This window comes from Agelaius phoeniceus, chromosome 27 (assembly GCF_051311805.1).
Source record: "Agelaius phoeniceus isolate bAgePho1 chromosome 27, bAgePho1.hap1, whole genome shotgun sequence".
NCBI classification, from domain to species: domain Eukaryota; kingdom Metazoa; phylum Chordata; class Aves; order Passeriformes; family Icteridae; genus Agelaius; species Agelaius phoeniceus.
Window position 1 is genome coordinate 4,041,388 of NC_135291.1, and position 27,437 is coordinate 4,068,824.

Sequence of the window (27,437 nt, forward strand, 5' to 3'; positions counted from 1 at the left end):
GTTCAGGGGGTCCTTGAGCAACTGCCCCAGAACCTCCCCCAGGGTCTCCCAGCACAGCCAGAGCCACTTGGCCTGGGGTCCCCAAAGGCCTCAGCAAGCCCCAAATCCCTCCCAGGAACCCTCAACTCCCTCAAACCCAGCATCCCCCACATCCCCTGCAATGGCACCAGCCATGGCCATGTCCCCACATGTCACTGCCCATGTCCCACCATGTCATCACCCATGGCTGTCTCCCCACCATGTTTCCATCCCTGTCATTGTTCCCCACATCTCCATCCATGCCTGTGTCCACCCACATCCCCATGAATGGCTATGTCCCCCTCCATGTCCATGTGTCCCCCAACTGGCTCAGGAAAAATAAAATACCTCTTTGAAGAAAAGTGGAAAAAACTGTTTATTACACAATAAAACCTAAACAATATTAAACAATAAAACCTCTTGCTGCTCTAAAAGAGAGACAAACTCACAAAGTCCCTCTGTGGGATGTAGCTCAGCTCACTCAGTCCCTTATCAGTCCCTCTGGTGCTGGAAATGCCGTGGCCCAGGCCCGGCCCGGTGGGCCACAGGTGTGAGCTGCCCATGCTCTTCTGGTGTTCAGGCCAGAGCAGGTTTAAACAGGTCCAAAGAAAAGGGAAAAAACCCCACAGTAGGGAACTACTTTGCCTCAGCTAGCTAAAACTAACTAAAAGCAAAGGAGAGCTCTGTCCCGCTGTCTGTCCATCTGCAGACAACACAGTGCAGGAGCAGGAATGTGGAGGAGTGAGTGCAGTTTCTGAAAACAAATTCCGCATTTCTTCTCTCCCTCTTCACTCTCAGGAAAAGTCTTAAAGGTACAAAACTTATTATTCAGCATAAACAGAACAGACTGGGGATACAAACATCATATAGTCCACCCTGAACATACCTTCAACATCATTCAGTACTCCCTGATGTCACCAGAAGATAGGATTGAATGCAAAAGATTTTATGGGGTTGAAAGTCAACAAATCTGCCCTCCCCGAGGAACTTCCATTGTAGGTCTGTGTCCCAATGGATGTTCCTGCTGATGGGTTTATCTAGCTGCCCACAGGGAACCAGGAAGATGTGGAGCCTCCAAGCCAGGTGTCTTCCCAACACGGATCACCAGGACCATGGATCACCAGGGCTCTGCCCAACAACGCTCACTGAGGATCATCCAATGTAGATCGTCTCATGGGGGATAGAGCTGGAGCAGTGCACAAAGCTCTTCCCTCACGTGGGGCACTCACAGGGCTTCCCTTAGTGGCGCCTCCGTTGGTGTTCTGTCAAGTGAGAGCTCTGTGAGAAGCTCATCCCACACTCAGGACACTCGTAGGGCCTCTCTCCAGTGTGGATGCGCCGGTGGATGGTGAGTTTGGCGTTTTCCTTGAAGCCCTTCCCACAGTTGGGGCAGCGGAAGGGCCTCTCCTCTGTGTGAATCCGCTCATGTTTGAGGAGATCGGAGCTCCTGTGAAACCTCTTCCCACACTCAGGACACTCGTAGGGCCTCTCCCCAGTGTGGGTGCCCTGGTGTTTTCTCAGGTCAGAGTTCCACCCATAGCTCTTCCCACATTCCAAGCAGGTGTAGGACCGTTCCCCCGTGTGGATGACCTGGTGCCGAATCAATGCTGAGCTTCCTCTGAAGCTCCTCCCACATTCCCCACACTCAAAGGGCTTTTCCCCAGTGTGGATCTTCTGATGTTCCATCAGGTGGCACTTGATGCTGAAGCTCTTCCCACACTCCCCACACTCATAGGGCTTTTCCCCAGTGTGGATCCTCTGGTGTTGGATCAGGATGGAGTTGTGGCTGAAACTCCTCCCACACTCCTCACACTCAAAGGGCCTCTCCCCAGTGTGGATCACCTGGTGCTGCCTCAGGCTGGAGCTCCAGCTGAAACATTTCCCACATTCCAAGCACCTGTGTGGCTTCTCCCTGCCATGAGGCTTCTCCACCAGCTCCAAGCTCTGGCTGGATCACAGGATGCATTCCTGGCTCATGGGGGCTCTTTCCTCCCCAGAACTCCCTGGGCAGGGTTTGCAGCCCCTCTTCATGAGGTACATTTGGGGCTTTTCCTCCTCCTCCATCAGGCCACACCCTGAGAATTAAAAATCCTGGTTTGCAGAAAAAATCAAGAGGAGAGCAGCTTGGACTGGGAAAACCTCCATGCCCAAGTTCATCTGGGAAAGTCATTGGGCATCTTGTGTCTGAAAGAACCTCCAAAATACCATGATTCAGCACAAAAATCCTCTAAACATCAAGATGCAGATCAAAAATTTCCCAAACGTCAATATTCAGCAAAAACCTCCTTCAAAATACAGAGATTCAGCCCTCACAAAAAACAAAAGCACCAACATTTGCCCAGTAAAGCTCAGAAACCCCAAGATTCAGCCTCTGTGAAAATCATGGATTCCCCCTTCCCTGGTCACCTGCTGCATACGGACAAAGCTCCTGGGGCTGGGGGGGAGGCTGCAGATACAGGGAGGAGTAGAACCGTGTGGTGCCGCCTCTTTCTGCTCCTCCTCCTCCTCTGTTCCTGCTCTTCCTCACACTCCTCTTCCTCCTGCTATTCCTCCTTCTCCTGCACAATCCCACCTTTTCCTCCCACGTCCAGGGTTTCACCATTTTGTTCCTCGACCCTGCTTCTCCTTCCCTTCTCCTCCTGCCCCAGGCCCAGCACCCGCTGCCGGCTCCCTCTTGCCCCCAGACCCACAGCACCCCACGGCAGGGGCAGGGATGGAGCTGGGGCAGGTCGGGCTGGGGCAGCGCTGGGCTCTCGGCCGCTCCCGCCCGCACTCGGTCCCCACTGCAGCCGCTCCCGCCAGGACAGCGCGGGGGGGCCCGGCCTTGGCGCTGCCCCACTCCCACCTCCCCAAATTCCGCTCGCGGGGGGCGCTGGGGCCGAGGGGGGCGCTGGGCGCAGGTGGGGAACGCTGAGAGCTGCGGGTCTGCCTGGCAACTGCTGAGTCATCAGTGCTGCCCGCTCTGATTGGCTGAGCGCTGCCTGAGGGCTGGGGCTGCAGCAAGGGGGGACACCCTGCTCCAGGGGGGGATGTCCCACAAACGGGGGACCCTCATGAAAGGAAGAAGAGGAAAGTGTCTTTACAATCAGATGCTGTGAATCTGATGAGAGATAGAGCCAGGAACTTGTACGTAAGGAAGCGACAGGAGAAGCCATCAGTTTAAGAAAATGTTAACTGATGACACAGACTGCTGCTCAGCCAAGGTCCTGCCACATTCATGAACTTCGAGAAGAAGAACAACAAAGACTTCACAGAGCCATGAATATCGGTTGCTACACAAAAGTAGGGAGCATATCAAGGGGATATGTAGTAAGTGGATTGGGAAGTCTCTTCCTCTCAAGTACACCACCCAATGCGGAAAGGAAGAGGGAGATGCAGCTGGGAAAATTAGGATGAACAGGAGGCTGTGTCAACCAACTGGAGAGACCCTGTAGGAAATGTCCCATGGCCTCTCCCTTTCTTTAGGAATGAAATTACTTTTACAGGACTCCTCTGTCTGCTTTGTGGACAGAATCCTCTGGTGATGTCAAATTTTCCACACACCTTGGGACTCGTCCGGAATTCTATCCACCGTCTGGGGCAGCGGGCAGTGAGTGCAGCTGAAGGTGCCTCACCCAGTTTGGGTGATCGGCCCCCTTGGGGGCGGCAGCACCGGGGACTGTTTGGGTACCTGAGAGTGACCAGGAGACAGACGAGTGACACATCAGGGGGGGCTGTGAAGAGTCAGCAGGGAGAGAGCACTGAAAATCTCACCAGTGAGTGCACTGGGATCTTTGGGGAGTGAGCACGGCAGGGCACCCATGGAGACAGAAAAGGGAAAGCCAGGAAGGGGTCCTGTGCCAAAGGGATGATGATCCCAAAATATCTCTGAAGGGTCCCTTGGGAGAAGGGTGAGGTAGATTGCACACTCCCTCAGAGGCAATTAAGGACTTGGACACCCAGGGGGGCAATAAGAGAAGTGGAGAAGGGATTAGGACAACAGGGGATGGATGGCATTGGTGTGCTGGGAAGAGACTGGGTGAAGGGGAGTGTGCAGGAATATGGTTAAGGCAGGAAGCAGCAGGAGGAATCTATGTGGTGAGAAAAAGAAAAGGGGAGGAAGAGAAAAATACTCAGAATTTGGATGTTTTTCAGCAGAGTCTTATCCTCAACATTTGCCGGCTGATCATTTGTATCCCCGGTTTCCAGGAGAGGAAAACAAGGAGGTCAGGGTTTCAGGGGGTTTCTCTGTGGGGGGCAGCGGCAGCACCGGGCGCAGAGGTGCGGGACCGGGAGCACGGGCTGGGGGCCTGGGGGGAGCTGCGGGGCCGGGCCGGGGCTGTGGGGCAGCCGGGGCTCAGCGCCGGGCGCTGCCTGACCCCACCAGCCCCGGGCAGGGCCGGCAGTGGCCCCCGGCCCCCAGGAGGCTGCGGGACGCCCCGGCCGCTGCCCGGCCCCGTGGAGCTGCCGGCCCTGCCCGCCGGGGGGCGCCTTTGGACACTGCGGCAGGACAGGGACCGGCTCTGGGATACGGGCTGGGGAGGGCACCCTGAGCACAGGGACGAGGAGCAAGGAACACCTGGGAAATGTGGATTATACATGGAAGGACTGAGATTTTCTTTTCTTTTCTTTTCTTGGGATCACCACAGAAACGAATGATTTTGCAGAAAGCTCAGCAGCTCTCAGAGGATGAGCACCCACAGGCACCGAGGGGGGCTGCAGGAGGGGCAGAAGAAGGCCCTGCAGCACTTGGGCACAAAGGCCCAGCAGGTGAATGCAAGAAGGAAGCAGAAAAAGGCCAGGCTGAAGGCAAAGGCCAGGGCAGAGTTCCTACAGCCCCTGAGGGATCAACCCCAGGGCCCAAGGGGGCCCCAGCACCCAGGGCACGGGCTCGGCCACAAGCACCCGGCAGAGGCATTGCCCTCCTCACCAGGGGACAGCCCACCCAAACAGCCCCTGGCAAGGAATCAGGGCTCCAGCTGCAGGGCACAAGGACACTGCAAGCACAGACAGCAGCAACCTCAGGACCAGCAAGTCCACCCCTTGATGGACATGGATTGGCAGGGCTGTCACAGCTCCCATCACACCAGGGACCCTCCACACTGCAGCCCTTGAGAACATTCAGGTGGGTCTGCATTGAGAGGAGGCCTCTCCTGATGGACACAGGGGCCTCTCAATCCACTCTGAATCTTAGACCTAATGGGCAAAATAGGAAAGGCATGGTTTAATTATTAAGGGAATAAGTGGGAAAGATGAGCAGGTATGATTTCATCAACCACTACTAGGAGATGTAGGGGATACGCTTGAAATACATTAATTTCTTTTTCTTCCTACTGTGATTGCAATTTACTGGGAAGGAATTTGGTGGCTGGATTTTTATATTGTAAAAGTTGATACAGAGGCTAATGATGTTGTACTTATGTGTCAAATGTCTGGCAAGGCCTATGCTGAAGTGAACCCACAAATGTGGACAGTCCAGGGAAAGAGGGAAAATTAGATATGGACCCTCACCAAATTACTTTGAAGCAACAAGGACAAGAGGTTGCTTGTATTGATTTAAAATCAATACCCTATTCCAAGAGAGGGAAGGAAGGGCTTACAGCTTATTACTGACTCTCTCTTAAAGGCAGGGTTTTGGAGCCAGGGATCTCTCCCTACAACACTCCAGTCAAGAAACTGGATGGATGGACACAAGGAGGAATCACAGAATTTTCAAGTGTTAAAAAGCAGATTAACTGAGGCTCCTGCCCTGGCCCTCCTAGACAGGGAGAAAGAATTTGAATTATAGGTGGATGTTAAACAGGGCCATGCTGAAGAATTCTTGTGTTAAAATGTTTAACCCAGTGGCCAGAGTGGCCTCAATGTCTGCAGAATTGTGCAGACACACCTCACATGGGAACTGAGGCCTGAAAACTGATGACAACAGGAGGATCTCCTAGAGTTCAAGTCTGGCATCAAGTTAAAGCTCTGACAACCAAAAGAGCCTCTAAATGAATGAGCAGGGCTCGGTTATTACAGTATGAAACTTGTTCAGTGGCACAGGAGGATTCAGAACTGAGGACAGGGCAAGGGTTTAACCCAGCCTCCTGTTTGAACAGCCTGGAGAGGGGCTGGCAAGAAACCCAGGACTGCACTCAAGGGACAGAGCTCCAGACCCAGGCTGGGAGAGATTGATGGGACATTCCCTGGCCTGAGGGACAAAATGTGTTTCTGGATGGCTCTGCAAGGGCAGCAGAAGGGAAAAGAGCTACAAGACAGGCTGTTATTAAGGAAGGGGAATCAGACAAAGCGCAGGTCACCGCCCCATGCTCAGCTCAACCCAAGGAGCTGTGGGTGCTTGTAAGAGCCTGGCACTGAAATGCCCTGAGCAGGAAGGCTTCAATATCTTCTGCTGACACCATGGCACCTAACAGGGGGGCAAAAGCAATTCTGACTGCTTCAATCTGACTGATGCAATCACTGCATCACTTATTAGGGTATTTCTGAAATAATTAATTCATAGAGAAGGGATTGTGGAAGCAATAGACTCAGAAAGAAGAACTAATTTTACTCGAAAGATCCTTCAGGGGGTTATGGCAGCTTTAGGAATACAATGGGACCTCCATAACCCCTGGCACCCCCTGAGCTCAGGTCAGGAGAAATAAAGAAACACTTTTGGAAGCTGGTGATAAAAACCAAGATGCCGTGGGTACAGCTTTTGCCATTGGCTATGGCAAGAAGAAGAACCAAACCCAGGGCAGATATTCAATTATCTCACTTGGAATTGATGTCTGGAATTCCTTACCCTGGTAACTCTCCACCTTGTGCAGGGTGGAGATAAGGGATGTATGTTTCAAGCAGTCTGTGGCCAGAATCCTGTCTCTTGTGAAATCTCTCCCACAGGAAGCTGGGCTGGCACAGAGCCTGCCCTGGCACTTTGCTGTTGCCAACACCCAGCCAGGACATCGGCTCCTGCCTAAGGAGTGCAAAGCAGCACCACTGGTGGCCAAGGGGCCCATGCCAAGTGTCCCTGAGGCCAGAAACAGCCGCCAGCACAGCTGAACACGGGGGGGACCCCTCAGCCTGGCCTCAGGGGCTCTGAAGCCCCGGAGATTTGCACTTCCCGCCTGCAGCAGGACCATGGCAGCCGCCCCTGAGCCTGCCCTGAAGGCAACGCAGCAGCAGCCAGGGCTCCACAGCGGGCCAAGCCCCTGGGCCTGCCCACAGATCCTCTGCTCAAACCCTCGGAAATCCTGGCCACCCTCCTCTGGCACCTCCAGCCACTGCGGCCAAGCCTTGCTGCCACTGCTGCAGCTTCAGCGCTGGCTGGGCCTGCACTGCCACAGCTGCTGGGGAGCACCACGGCACAATTCCACTCTGGGGCTCACTCACACCCACACTCTGGGCTGACTGCGACTGCATTGCTGCAAAATGTACCCATTTTGGTTCTTTTAAATCTTCTTTCTCTCCTCAGGCTTGGTTTGCCTTTGCCTTGGGGAAAGGAATTTTAAAGGTTTTATTTAAAGGATGTTACACCACTCAACAGAGATGAGCTAAACATCTCCACAGACTGGGAATAGCCCAAAAGACACCCACAGAGATAACGACCAGCAACAAAACATCAACGCCCAGCAGCAAACAGCAACCAACAGCTACCCCAGACACTGCCCCCGCCACAGCTGGAGACACCTGGTCTGGAAAAGGCTGAGAAGGAAATCCAGGAGTGTGGACCGAATTAACTCCAGAGGGGAAGGAATCCGGATCTAATAGGAAACCAAATATTAAAAACTACACCACTTGGAAGCAATGAACATTAAACCAGTGGATTTAGATTGGTTCAGACTGTAGAAAGTTTAGGAAAAAACGAATAAATCTCACGTGTCATGGAATGATCTTCTCTGCACACTCGGGCTATGTGTGGATGGAATGATGTGTGCTGCATATCTTTGCCAAAACCAAGTAATGCCTTGACTCTCTAACACTAAAGATATTGTTGGAGGGTTTTTGTTTTCCCCGCAGTTTCAGTGACAAGAATACAACAGGAGAATCGTTTTTCAAAATAATCCTACTTTATATGGTTAGGTAGGTTTGGGACAGAAGTGTGAGAATCAAGTTTTGCTATGGGTTTTTCAACGTTCACCTAGAACTGCTTTAAAGGTGACCATTTAACTCAGAAACAGTTAATAGTTTGTTTAAATATTGTTTAAAAACCAAACAAAAAACCCTCCCCCCACCTAAAACCATAACAAAACAAAAAAACAACCAAACAAATAAATAAAAAACAAACAAAACCCACCAAAACCAACAACAACTAAAAAGCAGATTCTGGGGGGGGCGGGGGGGGCTGCATGGCTGCTCCGGAAGAGAAGCTTTATTCCAGGTAGCCCGGAGAGGAGCTTCAGAAATGCAAATTAACCCTGCTGAGGCAAAGCCTGGACAATGTACCTGGGTCTTCCTACCCGGGGCAGGAATTGGGCTGATTCCCTCTACCAGCTTGCACAGATGGAATTTGCACAGCTAAAGGCAGAGCCCATGGTGAGGATATCTGACTCTGCAACAGAAATTGGTACAGCTGCAAAAGGAAACAGCAAATGGAGAATGTTGTGGATGCAGCTCATTCAGCAGCTGAGCGAGGGGATGCAGGGGGCAGCCAGGCCTCCTGATCCAGGAATGCCTAGAGAAGGACAGGGAATGAGGGCACTGAGAATAATTCCAAAACCAAAGAAGACTCAGTAAGAAAAAAACAGAGTCAATGAGTCAATCTGCTTGGAGATAGGGCCAGGGACTTCTGGAGAAGGAAGTAACGGGAAAAACCATCAGTTTCAGACAATAGAACAAACTGACACGGACTGCTGCTCAAAATTCTTCTAAATTCCTGAACTTCGAGGAAAAGAACAAAGACTTAAGAGAGCCAGGAATATCGGCTGTTCTACAAAAGTGGGGTTGCACATTAACGAGGACATGCAGTTGGCGGATCGGGAGGTCTGAACCGTCCAAATACCTCAGCCAGTGGGCAAAGGGAGAGAGAGAATGGGCCAGGAAAATGAAGATAAAAAGGAGGCTGCGAACTACAATGGCAGAGAGCGCACGGCAAATGCCCCACGGCCTCTCCCTCTGCTCAGCAATAAAGTCACTTGTACAGGACTCCTCTGTCTCCTCGGGGCACAGAAACCTCCGGCCACGTCAATTTCCCCGCACAGCCCCGGGCACGGGGCAGCCGCCTCTGTCCCAGCCACAGGAACCGGGCCGAGCCAGCGCTGCTCCGGCAGCGGCTCCTGCCGAGGCAGCGGCCGCAAGGAGACCGCGGGCAGCCGCTCCCGCAGCGCCCTCACGCCAGCGGCAACACGCGCCGGACACGGCACAACGAACCCGCCTGAGCCCCCTGCCGCCCCCGAGGCCCGCAGCGAGCCCCGAGCCCCCGCACAACCCAGCGCGCCTCCCACCTGCGCTGCGGCCGCCTCCCAGCTCCGCCGCCGCCTCACCGCGCTCCGGCCGCTGCCGCCGCTCCCGGGCCCGTACACACGCTCCACCAATGGCGACGCTGCCGAGCCACGGCCGCCCTCAGGCCGCCACCGGGGCCTGCCCCGCCCCGATCCCACCAATCAACGCGCCAGAACCACGACTGACGGCACCGTCGCCCAATCGCAGCCGGGGGCGGGCTCTGCACACGGCACAGCCTCGCCCCGCGCTCTCAGAGCCCCCCGGGCTGCGTGAGGGCAGAGCCGGAGATGAGGAACAGCTCTGGAACGGGCCCGGGCCCGAGGGGGATTGAGCTGAAAACACAAACAAACTTCTCCGCACCTCCCGCCACGGCTTTCCCGGCACTGCGGCTCCGGTGGCTCCGGCTCAGCGGGAAGCCAGGAGCCTCACTTCTCATACCCCTGATTAGGAGCATCAGTGCATCGCTTTGATTTCCCTCAAATAGGGAAAACTGCCCCAAACCCCTGTGGATGAGTGGGCGCGGGGAGAGATTTCTGACAGAAAACTCCAAAAATTGAGAGCAGGATAATGAAGAGTAAGTGAAGAGCCTTAAATCCAGCTTTCCCCCACGCCTCCCTCCTTCCAGCTGCACCTCCTACCCCGGCAGTGCCGGAGACAGGGAATGGGGCCGTGCTCACTTCATGCCCCGGGGCTTCTCCCTCTGCTCGGGGACAGGAGTCGTTCCCCTGCTGCACCCTGGGCTCTCTCCCACCGGAGACTTCTCCAGGAACTTCTCCAAGCTGAGTCCATCCCACGGGGCACAGCCCCCCTCCAAGTGCTGCAGCGTGGGTCACTGTGCCCCGGGGTCAGTCCTGCCAGGACAGGCTGCTCCAGCGGGGCCCCTCTGGCCACGGGGGCACAGCCTCCTCTCAGGCATCCCCGTGCTCCAGCGTGGCTGCTCTGGGGGCTGCAGGGGGATCTCTGCATCCCCATGGATCTGCAGGGGGATCTCTGCATCTGGCACCGCCGTCTTTGGAGGCACCAGGAATAGCCTGAGCTCTGCCCGAAGCTCTTCTCGCATTCCCCACACCCTTCCCGGCACAGGGAGGCTTTTACCTCCTCACAGCTCCCCAGGCTGGGTTTGCAGCCCCTCCTCGTGTGGGGTCTCTGGGGCTTTCCCCCCCCCCGTTGGATTCCTGCGCCGTGGAGCTGTTCCAAATGGCCTCTTCCACGAGGTTCTGTGGCAGGGATTTGTTCTCCCTGGTCTCTGTCCACAGCTCAGTGCCTGGGGGAGGAAGACAAAGAGAGGAAGAGACAGGGAGAAGAGAAAAGGCAGGAGGAGAGGAAGGAGATGGGAAAGGAACGTGGATGGATGAAGGACAGAATGAGGAGAAGAAGGAGGGTGGACAAGGAGAAGATGGGATTTGCCTCCATGCCAGAGGGAAGGGGAAGGAGATCCCCCCAGTCCATCCCTGGCAGGATGGCGTTGGCAGTGAGGCTGTCCTGCAGCGATGCTGGGCTGGGAGATGGAGCAGCAGGGAGGGGAAAGGGGCAGTGATTCCTCCTGCCCTGCCTGGCTGTCCCAGTCTGGAGCGTCCTGGCGCTGCCGAGGCCCCTGGAGCGTCCGGCACTCAGGAGCCCGGAGCTCACGGCTGCTTTATAAAGCTGACAAAGTCGGCAGGATGGGTCTGGGTATGATCTCAGCAAACTGGGTTTATTGGTACAGGAGCAGGGGACAGAGCTTAACAGGGTCCAGGCACAAAGACAGGGTGCAAGCTGAGGGCACAGGGGGTTTTTATATGGGGTAGTGAGGGTGGAGCTGAGGGTCAGGGTCCAATGGACATGGGGGAAAATGGGGCAGAGGAGGGGGTAAGGGTCGGGACAGCTAATAGGGAAACAGGGGCAGAGGAATGCAGTAAACTGGGGCCAATGGAGGGACAGATAGGGAGAACATTCTAGGGGCTAACCAGAGATGGGTAATAGGGGGTGAACTTGGGTAATTAGGCCAACGGGCCAATGGGGTAACATAACTTTCCAAAAATCAGCATGTGACAGCAAAGATCTGTGGGAGAAGCAAGCTTCTCACCATAACCTTGAAATCTATTCTTCTCTTTGGGGACCAGTCCTCCATAGCTGTGGAATTGAGACTCTGATGGTAGAGTCCTGGGCCTCCACACCAGTACATCTTTCTTTTCCTTGCAGCCTCCTCCTCCGCCGCCCAGACAAAATTTAGGATTGACAAATCTGGCTTAGGAGAGCAACAAGATGTGAGCACCTTGGGTTTTGTGATAAAGGAACCTCACTCTTTAGAATTTTTGAAAGTTTAATAAGGAATAATAAGGGACAAATCAGTAACAGTGCTGGGTGTTGGCAATGGCCAGAGGCACACCGGTTAACCACAGCAACTCTTCTTGTCTACTTTTTCCATTGTATTGTTCAAATACATATTCATAATGATTATACATATTCAAACATTTCTTTGAACACATTTACATGTTCCAGGAATTCTTTAGGTTGGTTTGACCCCCAACTTGCCTTTTTAGAGCACGTGCAGGAATCGTGGATTGCTGTTTTGAGGGTTGTGTGTCACTGCCTCACAAGGGCCCCTGTTCTGTGGTTTCAGCAGGTGACAGTTATTGACAGTGGAAGGGTCAGTGGCAGGGGTCCTCATCACATCCCTTCCTTAGATGTTATCTGACCATGCAGACGGTTTTAGGTACTTCCACAAGTACTTTAAATGAACATTAGCTATTTCACAAATATCTCTGAGTCATTCTCAGTATTGTCAGTTAGTAACAAAAATAAAAGCATTAGTTATTATTTCACAATTATGGCTACTTCTGCAAAAGTTAACATTATAATGCACAATATCAGGCATGCACTTCAATATTTTGCAAAAGCCAAAACTATAATGTATGTTTTTCACACTGTCCACTAACTAAAATATCATCCATAAATGATGTTATGAGGATATGAGCTACACACGGGTCAGGGCATTGGCCACAAAAAGTTGACAAATTATATTATAGCAAAAGCAGTGAAAAGTGATTACAAACTGTACTATATCAAACTCATTGTGATTAAGAATATTTTGCAGAAGTCAATACCTAATAGCAAAAGCCAGCACTACCTAGTTATTTATAACAAACCCAGGGCAGGTTTTTCCCTTGCATGGAGCACCTGGGCCTTCCCCGGGCCCCTTCTGCCCTCCTGCAGAGCCGGTGGCATTTTCCAGCACACACAGTTTGTAGCCAAGAGCCGGGTGCAGCCGAGAAGGCTCCAAGCGCCTCCTTCCAGGCTGACTCTGCAGGTGCCGAGGCTGCTCTGGGCTCTGCCAGGGCTCTGCTGGGGCTCAGCTCTGGGCCAGGCTGGGCCCGCCCTCCCCTCACATTGCTCCGTGCAGCTGAGTCACAGCGGGAGAGGGAAGGGACACGTCAGGGGAGTTGAGGTTTAAGAGCGTTTTTATTCAGAAAACTTTCATAACAAACAGGCTGCTCTAACTACCATAACTAACTAGCAATGCTAACTACCCTAACTAACTACCAGTTCTAACTACCATGACTAACTAGCAATGCTAACTACCATAACTAACTAGTTGTCCTAACTACTGTAACAAGAAGCTGTCCTCAAGTGCTTCATCTGCTCTGCTGCTCCCTCAGGTTCTTTGCTGCAGTGATCAGAGGGGTCAGGCTGGAGAGAGGCTTGGCTGATGATAAAAATGGGTGCTGCCCAAAGGATAAAAAATAAAGAAATGAACTGTTACTTTCCAGAGTCAAGTTCCTCACAGGCTCTGTTCCAGGAGAGGGACAGGGAAATGGTTTGAAAATCGAGGGAAGCAGGCTCAGATTAGATCTAAGGAAGAATTTTTTAACCAGGAGAGTGGGGAAACACTGACAGGAGGTGCCCAGAGATGTGGGAGGTGCCTCCTGCCTGGAAACATCCAAGCTCAGGTGAGGCAGGGCTCTGAGGCCCCTGAGCTGCTTGAAGATGTCCCTGCTCGCTGTGGGGCACCAGGTCCAGATGAGCTCGAAAGGAGCCTGCCAGGCCACAGCGGGCGAGGATTCTGCTCGCTCTGCGTGTGGAACGCAGCGAGACTGGAGACTATCGGAGGGGGCCCCACAAGAAAACCCCTCCCTGGCGCTGCTGCTTCCCCTGCAGCCCTTGGCGCTCACCTGCAGCAGCTCCTGGGCAGCCCAGCGCCGCTCCTCGTCCGGCTCCAGGCTGCACTCGAGGCAGTCCCGCAGCAGAGCCGACAGGCGCCGGGGCTCCTGCAGCTGCGGGGTCCCGTTCTGCCGGATCAGAGCGCGAGCCTGCAGGGAAAGCAAACTCAGCGCTCTGCCAGCTCCCTTCACACCCACACGGGCTCACATCCACCCCGGGGCCTCAGCCCCAGCTCCAGGGCCCCTTTCCTCCCTGCCAGAGATGCTGCTCAGAGCTCATTTTGCTATGCCAAGCAAAAAACCCAAACCCTGGGGCTGCCACAGCCACTGCAACATCCAAATGATCTCGCCTTGAGAGCCAGTTTCATTGGCCGGCTTTGTTAGTAGGAACCTCCATCAGAAATAGCCCATTTTGCTTCTCCAAATATGGACACCAGCTTACAGGCCATTTTCCACAGTCACTGTGGTCTGCCTGTGTTATTTCAGAGGATTCTTCCATCAAGTGCATCTCTGCAGTGCCACTGACACTCAAGTAAATGCATTCCTGATGCCCCATCCCAGAAACTGCCAGGCAAGAAACAGGAGGTTTGTGATGCTGAAAGCTCAGGCTTGGTGACACGGAAAAAGTAGCTTGGACTAGGAAAGAAATACATTAGACTATGAGGATGTTAAACCATCATCTTCAGGTTTTAGACAAGTTTCCCAGTGAGAAGAATCAGGGGGGTGGTCATCTTGCAAAACCTCTTTTAGAAACTCCTGCAGAAATCTTGTTGGGTTTGGGGCTGGGATTTGGGGATGGTGTGGGGTTTTCTTGCAAGATAACATTAGAGCTGATGCACTTGCTTCATATTTCCAGGTCATCCTCTCAGCTAGAAGAGCTGCAACAATGAAAAGCCCAAAGCAAATTGTTGCTGGAGATTGCAGAATATTTGTCTGTGTGGAGGCACAAGTCCTCTGGGAATTCCCTTCCCATGTGCAGAAACCTCCAGCTGCTGCTCCCAGTGCAGGGTCCCCCTGTGCTCGCAGCCTCTGCAGCCACTGGAGAATTTGCCTCTTACCATGGCCGCCGTTTCCCTGAAGTAAGGAGGTTCTCCTTCCACCATCTCGATGGTCACAATGCCGAAGGACCAGATGTCCACCTTGGGGCCATAAGGAGATCTGGTCACAACTTCTGGGGCCATCCAGTGAGCAGTGCCCACCATGGAGCTGCGCTGGTCCTGCTCAGGGCTGAGCTGAGCGCAGAGGCCAAAATCAGCTGAGGACAGAAAGAAACCCTGTCAAAGGCAGCTGCAATGAGGAAACCAAGCACAAAGATTCCCCACGCTCAGTCTGAGAATGCAGTAGTGAAGTCAGCTGAAAAAGTCCTAAGGGCTGTAGCCAAGGAAAGATGGAACTGGGCCCTTCAAGAAACCCTCAGCTTTCCTGCAGTGGCTTTTACTGATTCCCTTGGAGCTTTAGATTCCCACTGCTGCCCCTCTGGAAGGGCCATGGCCAGAGCAAAGGCACTGCTGGCCCCCTGCTCCTCTCCTGAGCTCTCTGCAGGGGCAGCCGCTCTCAGCTGGCAGCAGGGGCCGGGCAGTGCCCCCAGCAGCCCTTGTGGGGCTCTGGCCCTCCCTGGGAAGCAGCCCCAGCCCCGCAGCCCGGGAGCGCCGTGCCTGGCCAGGAACACCCACCCAGCCTGACAGAGCCGTCCATGCCCAGGAGGATGTTGGAGCTCTTCAGATCCCTGTGGATCACCCGGTTGGAATGGAGGAAATCCAGGCCCTGCAGACACTGAGAGAGAACAAGAAACACAAGGGCAAAAATCAATGGCCGGAATATATCACACCAGAAAGGACAGCTCAGAATTCTGCCAGCAGCAGCTTTGCTGTGACAGGCCAGGAGTGCAGTGCACACAAGCTCCAGGCAAACGGTTCAAGGCAAAGCTGAGAACAGCAAATCAAATCCAAACCAGAAAGAGAGTACCACAACAGCAGGAGAGAGAACAAGAACAGAGTAGAAGTGCAGTGATGCTGGCAGGCCGTTCACTGCAGAGGCTCTTTCTTCTCCAGCTCACGAAAACAACAGAGAAACAAAGCCCTGAGCATGGAGCCACTCCTGTTCTCACACCCTGTTTGGAAGGACCATCGTGTCCCAGCCATGGGAGTGACAAGCAGGATCCCTCACCTCCCGACTGACAGCTGCCATCTCTCCTTCAGCCATGCGCGTCTGTCTGACAACGTCCCGCAAAGTTCCTCCATCCATGTATTCCATGACCAGCCAGAGATCTCCATCAACAAGGAAGCTGGAAGAGGAAAGCAATGGCATGGAGATGAAAGTGCAGAGCTCAATTCCCCCATGGAAAAGCCTGGAGTGGAGTTTTGTTTCCAGGTCACTTGTCAGTGAGGACAGAATCAGATGGAGAGACATTCCTGCCAGGCTGCACAGCCCTTGGAATCTGCACAGTCTAAAGGGGAAGGAGACACCTGTGAGAAAGGAGAGGCCTTGGATGGCAAGCAGGTGAAAAATGCAGTTTAGCAACAGCCCAGATCAATGTGGAACCACAACCCTTGGCCCCAGCTGGTTCAGCTTCTGAACTCATCAGTTCCACCATTCCCTCCAGAACAAGGCAACACAACTGCCAGGGTTATCCAGGGGAGGAGGCCGTGCAGCACTTGGGACAAAAGGAGTCAGAAAACCTTTCAGAAAGTCCCTTCAGAAACAGGCAAGGCCAGTGAAAAATGGGCAAATGAGGCATTTCTGGAAACAAGAACCCGATCTTCCTGGCATCTGTAGCAATGGAAAAGGGCTGGGAAGAAGAAGCCAAGGGAAATAATTTCTGCTGTGGTTTATCAGCACTTGCTGGGAGACACAGGAAACGGGGTCAACTTGAAGGAAAAACCAAAGCAAAGCAACAAAAGCACGTGGAGGGAGTGAACTGCCAGGCTGTTATTTTGGGAAGATGTGGCTGGGTCAGGCATTTTCAAAACAGGCTACAGACTCCTGATGCCAGGAAAGGTTAACGCAGGGCCCGGGCTCAGGATCAGAGCTGAAGCACTCACCTGTCCAAAGAGTTGACAATGTTGGGGTTCTTCTTGTCCTTCAGGAGCAGGATCTCATTCACAGCTCGTTCCCTGTTCTGCCCTCTGAGACTCATTTTCTTGATGGCCACCTGAAGGGACATTGCAGCCTTGAACTAGAGGAGTCTGTGGCAGGAGGCCACAGCAAACACGGAGCGAGTCTTTGTGGAGCGACGGAGCCGGGCTGTGCCAAACTGCCTTGGGATGGGACACCAGAGCTCAGCAAGGGCCATTCCCACAGCCCATTGCTCTGCCAGCTGGGGGCTGCTTACAGGACACATGGCCAGAGACATTTGGCCTTGCAAGCTCTGCAGAAATGGTCCCTCAGCTGTCAGCCTCAAAGCTCTAACAACATTCTCTGCACCTACAGTCTTCTCAAATGGCCTCAACACTCCTACTATTATTATTCAAACCCATTTTGCAAGCAGGAGGTAATTCTGGTTCTCTGAAAACAGAGCAAAACAGCCAGGAACCCCAAACCCCTATGGGATTTGGTCATGATTTCAGATGCAACTGCTCTGTTTGAGATTGCAGAACAAGCAGACACGCACACCCATTGCTCAGGTGATCCCTGTCACAGGCTGTCACTGACACCAGACTCAAACACAACTGCAGGATTAGGAGAGAGCTTTGCTCTGGACATTCGTCTTCTCATTTCTCTCCCTCTCTCTCTGTGAACAGCTGAAGTAGGACTAAAACCCCAAATTGAGCCCAAGCAGGATCTCTCCCTAATTAGGCCTTGAGGTATCCTTTGAAAATGAAAGGCAGGATGGACATAATAGTGTTATAGTTTAGCTAAGAATAGCTAAATAATGTTCCTGTCTGAGGTTGGGATGAAGATCAATTGGGCCTCAGTCTCCAGCAGCTGATGCATTCACACTTTTAGATATGAAGGCCAAGCCAGCGTGTCCTGCTCTGACAGACACCGCTGCCCTCCTTGCATTCCTTTGGCGCTTCAGAAGGACCAAGTCTGTCCCAGCTGTGCTCTGCAGGCTGACACTGCTCTGCCTTCAGAGGAGCAGCCTGGGCAGGAAAGCTCTGCTGGCCCCCAAAGCTGCAGCCACAGCTCCCAGCAGAGGGGAAAGCCCTGGAGAGCTGCCAGGCGTGCTGGGCGTGTTGGCACTGACCTCTCCTCCAGTGGCCCTGTCGAGTCCTTTATAAACGGTTCCAAAAGCCCTGGAGACAAAACAGCAGAGAAGAAAGAAGCAGCGCTTTAGGCCCTGTCAAGGAAAGCCAGCCCAGACAGGAGATCTCTGCTGCCTGCAGCGTTCACAAACACCTGGGTGCATCGACCCTTCCAACAACAGCACAGCAGCCACCAGCCCTCTGCCATGCAAGGTGTGCAGGAGAAAACTGAGACCCAACATGAAGGAATTGGGCTGGAGCAAATCCCAAATGTCCATGCTGAATTGCTTTAGTTCAAAACCTGAGGTGAGAAATGGGTGTCTAAAGACCTAGAAAAGAATGCATTTCATCCTTTTCCATTTCCTGCCTAAGACCTGCAGGTTCCATAAGGGCCCTGCCATCAGGCAGGTGATGCTTTTTCCCCCAGAGTGCATCAGCTCTGTGCCTGTTACTGAATGGATGGGGTCTGCTACTTGTGCTAGAATAGAGCACTTATTAGTTCATCTCTGGTTTCTGTTTCTAAACCATTAGGTTGATAACCCTGACCAGTGGATATTTTTTGAAGGAAAATATTTGAAAGAAATCTTCTTGAGAACTGTTTTCTGACAGTCACCAGATGGTGAGTTGCTCTTTTAGGCAATCCAGTTCCAGAGACAGAAGATCTTCCAGGTCCTGCTCCTTGCTGCAGGCAGGACGCTGCCACCCTCAGGGGCCTTTGACGGCGCCTTCTGACCACAATTATCAATTCTGATCAGGACTGAGAGACAGCAGGATGGTAGCCCAGTGTCTGAAGGTGTTTGGAGCTCTCCTGACTTCTCACTTGATCCTGCACCAGCACAACAACCTTATGGGCCCTGCTTGTGCAGCAGTAGCTGCCGTGCACTTACCCTTGGCCAATCTGCTCCACTTCCAGGTATTTCTCGGCAGGCTCCGCCTCGCTCACGGTGTTCCCTGAAAGAAACCACGTGGAAGACGCTCCCTCCCAGAGTGAGACCCCGCCTTGCAGCAGAGCCACAACCAGCCCCACTCCCTGGGGCCGTGAGCCCCTTGGTGTCAGCCGGGGAAGGACAATAAATGGCTCGGTGACATTCAGCTGCAGAGCAACACTGGGTGCAGCTGATGCCCAGACACACACACAGCACCTGCTCGGGCACCCAGGAACAGAGCAGACGTACTCAGCTGCATCAGGCACCACTCCCCTCTCCCCTCTGGCTGCCCGGCTGTGCTGCTGTCAGAATGTTCAGCCCAGGATCCCACAGCGGAGGGAGGTTCATTGTCCTCTTCCCAAGCAGAGGGAGCTTCTCCATCCTCTTCCCAAAATGCTGCAGCTTCTCCATCCTCTTCCCAAAATGCTGGAGGTTCGCCATCCTCTTTCCAAGCCAGGGGATGTTCGCTGTCCACTTCCCATGCTGGGAGATGTTCACTCTCCTCTTCCCATGCCACAGGATATCCTCCATCCTCATCCCACACTGGGAGATGTCCATTGTCCTCATCCCACTCCGTGGGAGCTTGGCCACTCTGGTCCCACACCAGGGGACATCCACCGTCCTCGTCCCAGGCCGGGAGATGTCCCCTGTCCTTGTCCCACCCCGCGGGAGCCTCGCCGTTGCATTCCCACCCCGCGGGATGTTCGCCCTCGTCTCCCAGAGCAGCGGGAAGTTCACTGTCATCTCCCAGCACTGAGGGAAGTTCACCATCGTCCCCCAGAGCAGCGGGAAGCTCACTGCTGTCTTCCTCCTCTTTGGCCTCCTCTTTGGAAGCAGAGGGAGCCCCAGGAGGTGCTGGTGCTGCTTCTGTGCCCTGTGGACAGACGGCAGCGTGAGGGACAGGAAGTTCTATCTCAGTTATCACCTTATTTATCCTCAGCTGCACATCCAGCTGCACTAAGCAGAAATTGGGTTTGGAGCTGTTCCAACTAACAATAGGCTGAAGTTGACATTGCCACTTATTGTTGGGAATTCGATATTCCACCATGGCTAAAGCCAGCAAGCAATCCTCTGCCTGTAAAACCAGACCTGCAGCTCTTCAAAAACTCTTCAGCAGAAAAGGAGAAAACTGCCAGGGATCCCTTTGCTGCTGCTGCTGCTGCAAAGACACTGACAGGAACTTTCCTTCAGCCTCCCAGGCTGGCCCTCGACTGCCACATGCCGAGCTCACAACTTGCTGCACAATTCCAAACACCAAAGGTTCCTTTCCCACTCACCGAAGGAGGAGCTGCTCGGAATCCAGACATGAGGTGCCCTGCAATGGGAGAGGGAACATGAACCAGATGCTGTTAGGAGAAAAACTGCCAATGCTGGGAAATGCCACGGAGCAAGGCAACCCCAAGAGAGCATTTTGCTTTCACTGCATCCCTCCAGGAGCCACAGTCCCTTCCCACAGCAAGCAAGAGAACAAGCACAAAATACTGGGCTGGGTCAGTTCTTGGCTGGAGCAGCAAAGGGAGGCAGTTCCAGGCTCAGATGGAACTGGCACAGACTCCCTGCTTGAGGGAACAGAACCCCCCAGGGCTCATTGCAGATGCTGTGCACGCCCCGCTGGCTGCAGACACCCCCTTTTTCAGCTGCAGCTGCTGGCAGGAGCTCTCCCAAAGCAATGGTGTCTTCATGGCCATTTGGTTCCAAAGTCAACTCAGCTCCAGAGGAAGAACAGAAAGCACACAGCAAGCCCAAAGGCACAGATGCTGCACCGAGGGAAAACCTCAACTTACGTGCCAAGTGGGTTAAAAAATACCCCGAATAAGCCACAGAGTACAGAGTGCAAACTGCAGCAGCCACGTGCTGGATCATTTTGGCTGCGCTGCACACGCCTGCAGCCTGTAGCCCTGCAAGCACAGAAGGACAGGGCTGGGCTGGCTGCTGAGAATGCCTCGGGCAGGAGGATCCTCCGGCAGCGAGCCCAGAGCCACTCTGGGCACTGAGGCCTCCGTGTCCCACAGCAACGGGAACACCACGGGGACGTGGCGCTGTTCCTGTGACATCCCAGCAGCAGCTCACGCAGAAACCGCCTGGAAGGTTCTCCTGTGTCACAAAGGAGCACAAAGAACCCTCCCAGGGCACAGCCCATGGGCCAAAGGATGCAAGAGGAACTCGGAAAATGCATCAAACAAGGACACCCCATAGCCCAGCCTGAACACTGAGGAGAACAAGGACAGGACCAAAGCAAAGGAAATTAAAGTGACCTTTAGTCACTGATAATTCTGACTAAAAGCAGCAAGCCTTGCTCCATCTGGGATCTTTGTTCTAGTTCTAAACACAAGCAAGGGTCTCCAGTCTAAATACACAAAAGGCAGGAACTGGCGAGGAGGTGGGATTAGGAAGGAGGAGGAGGAGGAGGGAGAGAGGAAAAGGGGGAGCAGGAAGAGGAGGAGCAGGAGCAGGAACAGGAGGAACAGGAGGTTCCAGTGCCCCCTGTGGCCGCAGCCACGGGACCATCGCCCCCAGCTCGTCCTGCAGCTCAGCGGGGAGGGGGTGGTCGTCCCAAATCTGTCGGGGGGTCCCTGAGAGGGTTTTTTTATTGGGGTGTGTTTGGAGCTCGCAGATTGTGGAATTGACCCCAAATATCATCTGGTGTCTCTGGGAGGTTTTGTTTTCTCTGTGTGTGTAGGTTTGGATTTTGCAGGAGCCCAAAGCTGAGCCCCTTGGGGGGATCTTTGGGGGCCCACGTGGCCATTGCCCAGTATGGGCAGGGGAGGACATTGGTCCTGGGGACCGCCGGGAGAGCAGAGGAGGGGAACCCCTGGGACCCCCAGAGTGGGGAGAGCAGAGAGGGGCGATCCCAGAGCTGGGGGACCCCGGCAGACTGGAAAGGGGGGGAGCCTGAAGAGGAGGGACCCCTGGGATCCCTGGGATCTCAAAGTAGAGCATCAGGGGAGAAGGGCCCCCATGGACCCCCAAAAGCCCCTGAATCATCCCTGAGCAGGACGCCAGAGAATGGAGAAGCCCTGGAACCATTGGACCCCCATGATCCCAAGGAAAGGAAATCAGGAAACCTCTGGAACACCAGAAGTGGAGAGATGAGTGATAGGGAAATCCTGGGAGAGCTTTTTGGGCTGAACCTTGACATTGTGGAGATTTTCATGGACAGAAGACTCCTGCTGACTTCTACAGATGGAATTGGGCAGGAGGAGCCTCTACTCCAAGGTGTTCCCACCTTGGTTTCCCCCAAACCAGGATCTGTCATTCCCAAGCTGTGGCCAGATGGCGGAGGAAGAAAAGCCCCAGAGATCCCGCATGAGGAGGGGCTGCAAACCCAGCCCAGGGAGCTGCAGGGAGGAAAGAGCCCCCCTGAGCCAGGAAGGCAGCCGGAGATCCAGCCAGAGCTCAGAGCTGGTGGAGAAGCCTCATGGCATGGAGAAGCCCCACAAATGCTTGGAATGTGGGAAGGGTTTCAGCTACAGCTCCACCCTGATGGAACACCTGAACATCCACCCTGGGGAGAGGCCCTGGGAGTGTGGGGAATGTGGGAAGAGCTTCAGTGGGACCTCCGACCTCAGCAAGCACCACAAGATCCACACTGGGGAATGGCCCTGTATGAGTGCTTGGAATGTCAGAGGAGCTTCAGGTGGGATTCAGAGATCGTCACTCACCAGCACTTGCACACCAGGGAGAGCCCTGCGAGTGTCCCGAGTGTGGGAAGAGCTTCGTGCGCTGCTGCAGCTCCATCCCCCATGGGAGGATCCGTGCTGGATGATCCCCAGTGACCCCCGTTGGGCAGAGCCCCGGTGACCCCTGTTCTGGGTGATCCCCGTTGGGTGGGGGGAAGGTGTTGGAGAGATTTCTTTCCCTTCTCCTTGTGCTGCTGTGATTTGGTTGGTAATAAATTCCCTCCGTGTGCCCAGGCCGGGTCTGTTGTGCCCGTGCGGGATTTGCTGAGGGATCTCTCCCGGTCCTTGTCCCCAGCCAGGAACCCTCGGTTCCATTTTCTGTCCCTGTGCGGCTGCGGGGGCAGGGACAGAGCGGCTCTGGGGGTGCCTGGCATCGGGCCAGCGTCACCGCTCGCCACGGGCACCGCTGAGATCCCGCGCCCCTGGGCACGCATTGCTGGGCTCACCTGAGCTCCCACCCGCCCAGCGCCCCAAGGTTCCCCCTCCCCAAAAAACTCCCAGCCCGGGGCTGCAGCGGCCCGGAAAGGCCTCAACCAATCAAAACACAGCCAAAACGCGCCGCAGCCAATGAGAACGCGGGGCGTTGAAGAGTCATCAGTTGTGTGGCGGAGCCTCTGAGATCGGGTCCCCAAAAGTGGCGGCAGCCAATGAGAGCGCGCGGCGCTGCCGAGCCCGCCCTGCTCCGGACTGGTGCTGCCAGCGCAGCGCGGCTGCTTTGGGGCTGCTGCTCCCTGCCCGGCCCCGGCCATGGGGCGAGGGGCGGCAGCTGGGGCCCTACTGGTGGCACTGGTGGTGCTGGGAGCCCCCCCGGCTGCGGGCGCGGAGCTCTCGGGTGAGCGTGGTCGGGAGGCGCTGGGACAGGGTGGGAGAAGGGGGAAAAGGGAGCGAAGGGGGAGACCGGAATGGAGGGGGAGGAGGAGGGGACCCCCCAAAGGGAGAGCGGGAGGGGCTGAGGATTGGGGGGAAAGTGAGGAAGGGGTGGGAGACGGTGGGAAAGTGGGGAAAAGGGGAGAGTGGGACCCCAAAACAGGAACCCAGCACCCCCCACCCGGACCCCACCTGCGTCCCCCGCCGGGGCTGTTTGGGGAGGGGGCGCGTGGGGGGCGCCCAGGTCGGGCCCAGAGCCCAGCGCTGCCCCAGCCCGACCTGCCTCGCCTCTATCCCCGAGCTCCCCCCTCTTCAATCATCGCCAGATCCCCACTGGGGAAAAGCCCTGTGAGGGTGGGGAGTGTGAGAAGAGCTTCAGCAACAGCTCCGACCTAAGGGCACGCTGCCACATCCACTCCAGGAGAGGCCCTGCGAGTGCCCTGATTGCAGGAAGAGCTTTATACGCTGTTCCAGCTCCATCTTTAGTGCAATACAACAATCCCCCATGGGAGGATCCCCATTGGATGATCCCCAGTGACCCCCGTTGGGCAGAGCCCTGGTTATGCCCATTCTGGGTGACCCTTGTTGGGTGGGGGGAAGGTGTTGGAGAAATTTATTTCCCCTCTCCTTGTGCTGCTGTGATTTGGTTGGTAATAAATTCCCTCCGTGTGCCCAGGCTGGGCCTGTGATGCCCATTTTGGTGTTTGATGAGAGATCTCTCCCTGTCTTATCCCAACCCAGGAACTCTTGGTTAAATTTTCTCTGCCCTGTGCAGCTGTGGGAGGCAGGGACAGAGTGGCTTTGGTGGGTGGCTGACATCAGGCAGCATCACCCAGGCCATGGGCACCCCTGAGATCCCAGTGTGGTGGTGCATTGCCCCCTCCTCCTTTCCAGGCTGCGGTGTGATCTGAGAAATGCTTGTTAGGTCTTGTCCTTGGAAACGGCACCTGGGTTTTGCTCTTTCCAAACTTATCAGAAACACTGTCTGCTCCCAGGAACTGCTAAAAGGTTCCTGTTTTCCTTATGACCAGCCTTGGAAAATATTCCTGTCTTGGTTTGGAAAGACAGGTATCTGCTTAAGGAAGGCAGGAGCCTCCCCTGAAATGGAAAATGTAAACCTCCTCCCTCTGAATTGTTATGAATTTGAAATTAAGGGGGCTTGCAGGCAAATATATGGGAGCAGGGATAAGAGTTCTTTATTAGGGAAAAAAATACAAGGACAAAATAAACAATGCAGTAAATCCAACCAACACTGCCAGAGTCAGAACACAACCTGACATCCTGTTGTTCAGGGTGTTGGTAGCAGTCCAAGTGGAAATGTGCCTGCAGTCCTCCTGGAGTAGCAGATACGGTTTTGTTGGAGCAGTGGTCCTGTAGAAAGGGTGAAGTCTTCCTCTGAATATCCAGTGGAAGAGGCAGCTGTTTCCTCTGGGGATCCAGTGGAGAAAGCCATGCTGGTGTTCCAGAATCTCAAGATTATATCTGGGTAGCAATGCTTGGCTCCTCTCTCTGGGCTCACATCTCCCAGTGGGATGCTGTAGATCTTATCAGCCATGCAGTGACATGCAACAGCCTATTAACAACAGATGTCTCCCCTGAGGGAGGATTGGTTGTGGAAAAGGTAAGGAAAACAGAAGACAACTGCCATTCAGATGGCAAATAGAAAGCATCTTGCTTGGCAGTCAGGACATTACCCACCCCTTATTCTATTTCCATCTGCATCACAATGAAACCTTACACAGAGTTCTCACTTAAGACTAGGTTTCCCTGTGGTCCACAATGGCTTTCTCCATCTTTCTGCATTACCCATCAAGTGTAACCAGGTCCTTGAGCAAAAACAATTCCACGGATGGGTTTGTCTTTGCCTGAGGTGGGATTAATCCAAACAGTCTTCCCTAAAATGCCTTTCATATGTACCACAGGAACTTTGTCTCCCTCCACTGTGTGCAGGGGTTCAGACTGGGCAGGACCAGCTCGATTTATGGACCCTCTGGTGTTGACCATCCAGGTGGCTTTTGCTAAGTTCATTTCCCAATTTCTAAAAGTCCCCCCACTGAGTGCCTTAAGGGTAGTTTTAAGTAGTCCATTGCACCCATCAACTTTCCCAGCAGTTGGTGCATGATAGAGGATATGGTATATCCATTCAATACTATGTTCCCTGGCCCAGGTGTTAAAGCCATTCTTGAAATGGGTCCCGTTGTCTGACTCAATCCTCTCAGGGCTACCATGCCTCCAAAGGACCTGGTTTTCAAGGCCCAGGATGGTGTTCCAGGCATTAGCATGAGACACAGGGTAGGTTTCCAACCATCCAGTCGTGGCTTCCACCATGGTCAGCAGGTAGCGCTTGCCCTGGCGTGTCTGGGGCAGTGTGATGGAGTCAATCTGCCAGGCCTCCCCATACTTGTACTTGGACCATCGCCCACCGTACCATAGGGGCTTCACTTGCTTGGCCTGCTTGAGGGCAGCACACGTCTCACAGTCATGGATAACCTGTGAAATACTGTCCATGGTTAAATCCACCCCTCGGTCTTGTGCCCACTTATAGGTGGCATCTCTGCCCTGATGGCCTGAGGCAGCATGGGCCCATCGAGCTAGGAACAACTCCCCCTTATGTTGCCAATCTAAGTCTATCTTCGACACCTCTATTTTTGCAGCCTGGTCTACCTGCTCATTGTTTCAGTGTTCCTCATTAGCTCTACTCTTGGGAACATGAGCATCTACATGGTGGACTTTCACAGGTAGCCTCCCTACCCTGGTAGCGATGTCTTTCCACTCATCAGCAGCCCAAATTGGTTTTCCTCTACGCTGCCAGTTGGACTCTTTCCACCTCTCCAGCCATCCCCACAGAGCATTGGCTACCATCCATGAATCAGTATAAAGGTAGAGTTTTGGCCACTTCTCTCTTTCAGCAATGTCCAGGGCCAGCTGAACAGCTTTGAGTTCAGCAAGTTGACTTGATCCACCTTCTCCTTCAGTGGCCTCTGCAACCTGTCGTGTGGGGCTCCATACGGCTGCTTTCCACTTCCAGTTCATCCCTACGATGCGACAGGAACCGTCAGTGAAAAGAGCGTAGCGCGTTTCCTCTGGAGGCAGTTGGTCATAGGGAGGAGCTTCTTCAGCACGTCACTGGTTCTTGTTCCTCTTCATCAGTGAGACCAAAGTTCTCACTTTCTGGCCAGTTTGTAATTATTGCCAAAATCCCAGGGTGATTCAGTTTCCAATATGGGCGCACTGTGTGATGAGAGCAATCCATTTACTCCATGTGGTGTCAGTGGCGTGGTGGGAGGTGGGAACCTTTCCTTTAAACATCCACCCCAGTACTGGTAGTTGGGGTGCCAGGAGGAGTTGCGCTTTTGTGCCAATCACCTCTGAGGCAGCCGGGACTCCTTCATAGGCAGCCAAGATTTTCCTCTCTGTGGAAGTGTAGTTGGCTTTGGATCTTCTGTAACTTCTGCTCTAGAAGTTGGTTGGCCTCGAGTCTCCCCAGGCATCTTCTGCCAAAGGCTCCAGGACACACCATTGTTCCCGGCTACAGAGCAGAGCACGTTCTGCACCTCTGGTCCTGTCCTGACTGGGCCAAGGGCTACAGCATGAGTGATCTTCTGCTTGATCTGTGCAAAGGCTTGTTGCTGCTCAGGGCCCCAGGGGAAATCGTTCTTCTTGCGGGTGACCAGGTAGAGAGGGCTCACAGTCTGACTGTACTCGGGAATGTGCATTCTCCAAAAACCTATCGCGTCTAGGAGAGCTTGTGTTTCCTTCTTGCTGGTTGGTGGAGACATTGCTGTGATCTTGTTGATGACCTCAGTGGGAATCTGACACCATCCATCTTGCCACTTTACTCCAGGAACTGGATCTTTTGGGTGGGTCCCTTGATTTTGCTCTTCTTGATAGCGAAGCCGGCTTCCAGCAGAATCTGGATGATCCTCTCTCCTTTCTCAAACACTTCCATTGCTGTGTTCCCCCACACAATGATGCCATTGATGTACTGCAAGTTCTCTGGAGCCTCACCCTTTTCCAGTGCACTCTGGATCAGTTCATGGCAGATGATGGGGCTGTGCTTCCACCCCTGGGGCAGTCGGTTCCAGGTGTACTGCACGCCCCTCCAGGTGAAAGCAAACTGAGGCCTGCATTCTGCTGCCAGAGGAATGGAGAAGAGCACCTTAGCATTGTCAATGGTGGCGTACCCCTTTGCTGCCTTGGACTCCAGCTCGTACTGGAGTTCCA

At 54.0% G+C, this 27,437-nt stretch overlaps 2 protein-coding genes across 2 annotated transcripts in view; both read right to left on the reverse strand.

Moving 5' to 3' along the window:
* Window positions 1-27,437, reverse strand: part of LOC143695917 (uncharacterized) — a gene marked incomplete at its 5' end in the record, with an annotated part of 127,841 nt that overhangs the window by 2,686 nt on the left and 97,718 nt on the right. The window contains 1 exon segment of the mRNA XM_077191129.1: window positions 1,277-1,915. Within this exon segment, the coding sequence (XP_077047244.1) occupies window positions 1,277-1,915 (639 nt within the window).
* On the reverse strand, window positions 13,032-26,929 carry LOC143695840 (serine/threonine-protein kinase PAK 3-like). Its single transcript, XM_077191050.1, has 12 exons — window positions 26,731-26,929; window positions 20,451-20,564; window positions 19,944-19,981; window positions 19,165-19,540; window positions 18,628-18,691; window positions 17,743-17,791; window positions 16,598-16,707; window positions 15,723-15,840; window positions 15,230-15,329; window positions 14,615-14,811; window positions 13,569-13,706; window positions 13,032-13,121 (listed from the first exon to the last, which is right to left on the reverse strand). Exons 1-12 carry the CDS (start codon window positions 26,927-26,929, stop codon window positions 13,032-13,034), a joined length of 1,593 nt encoding a protein of 530 aa, XP_077047165.1.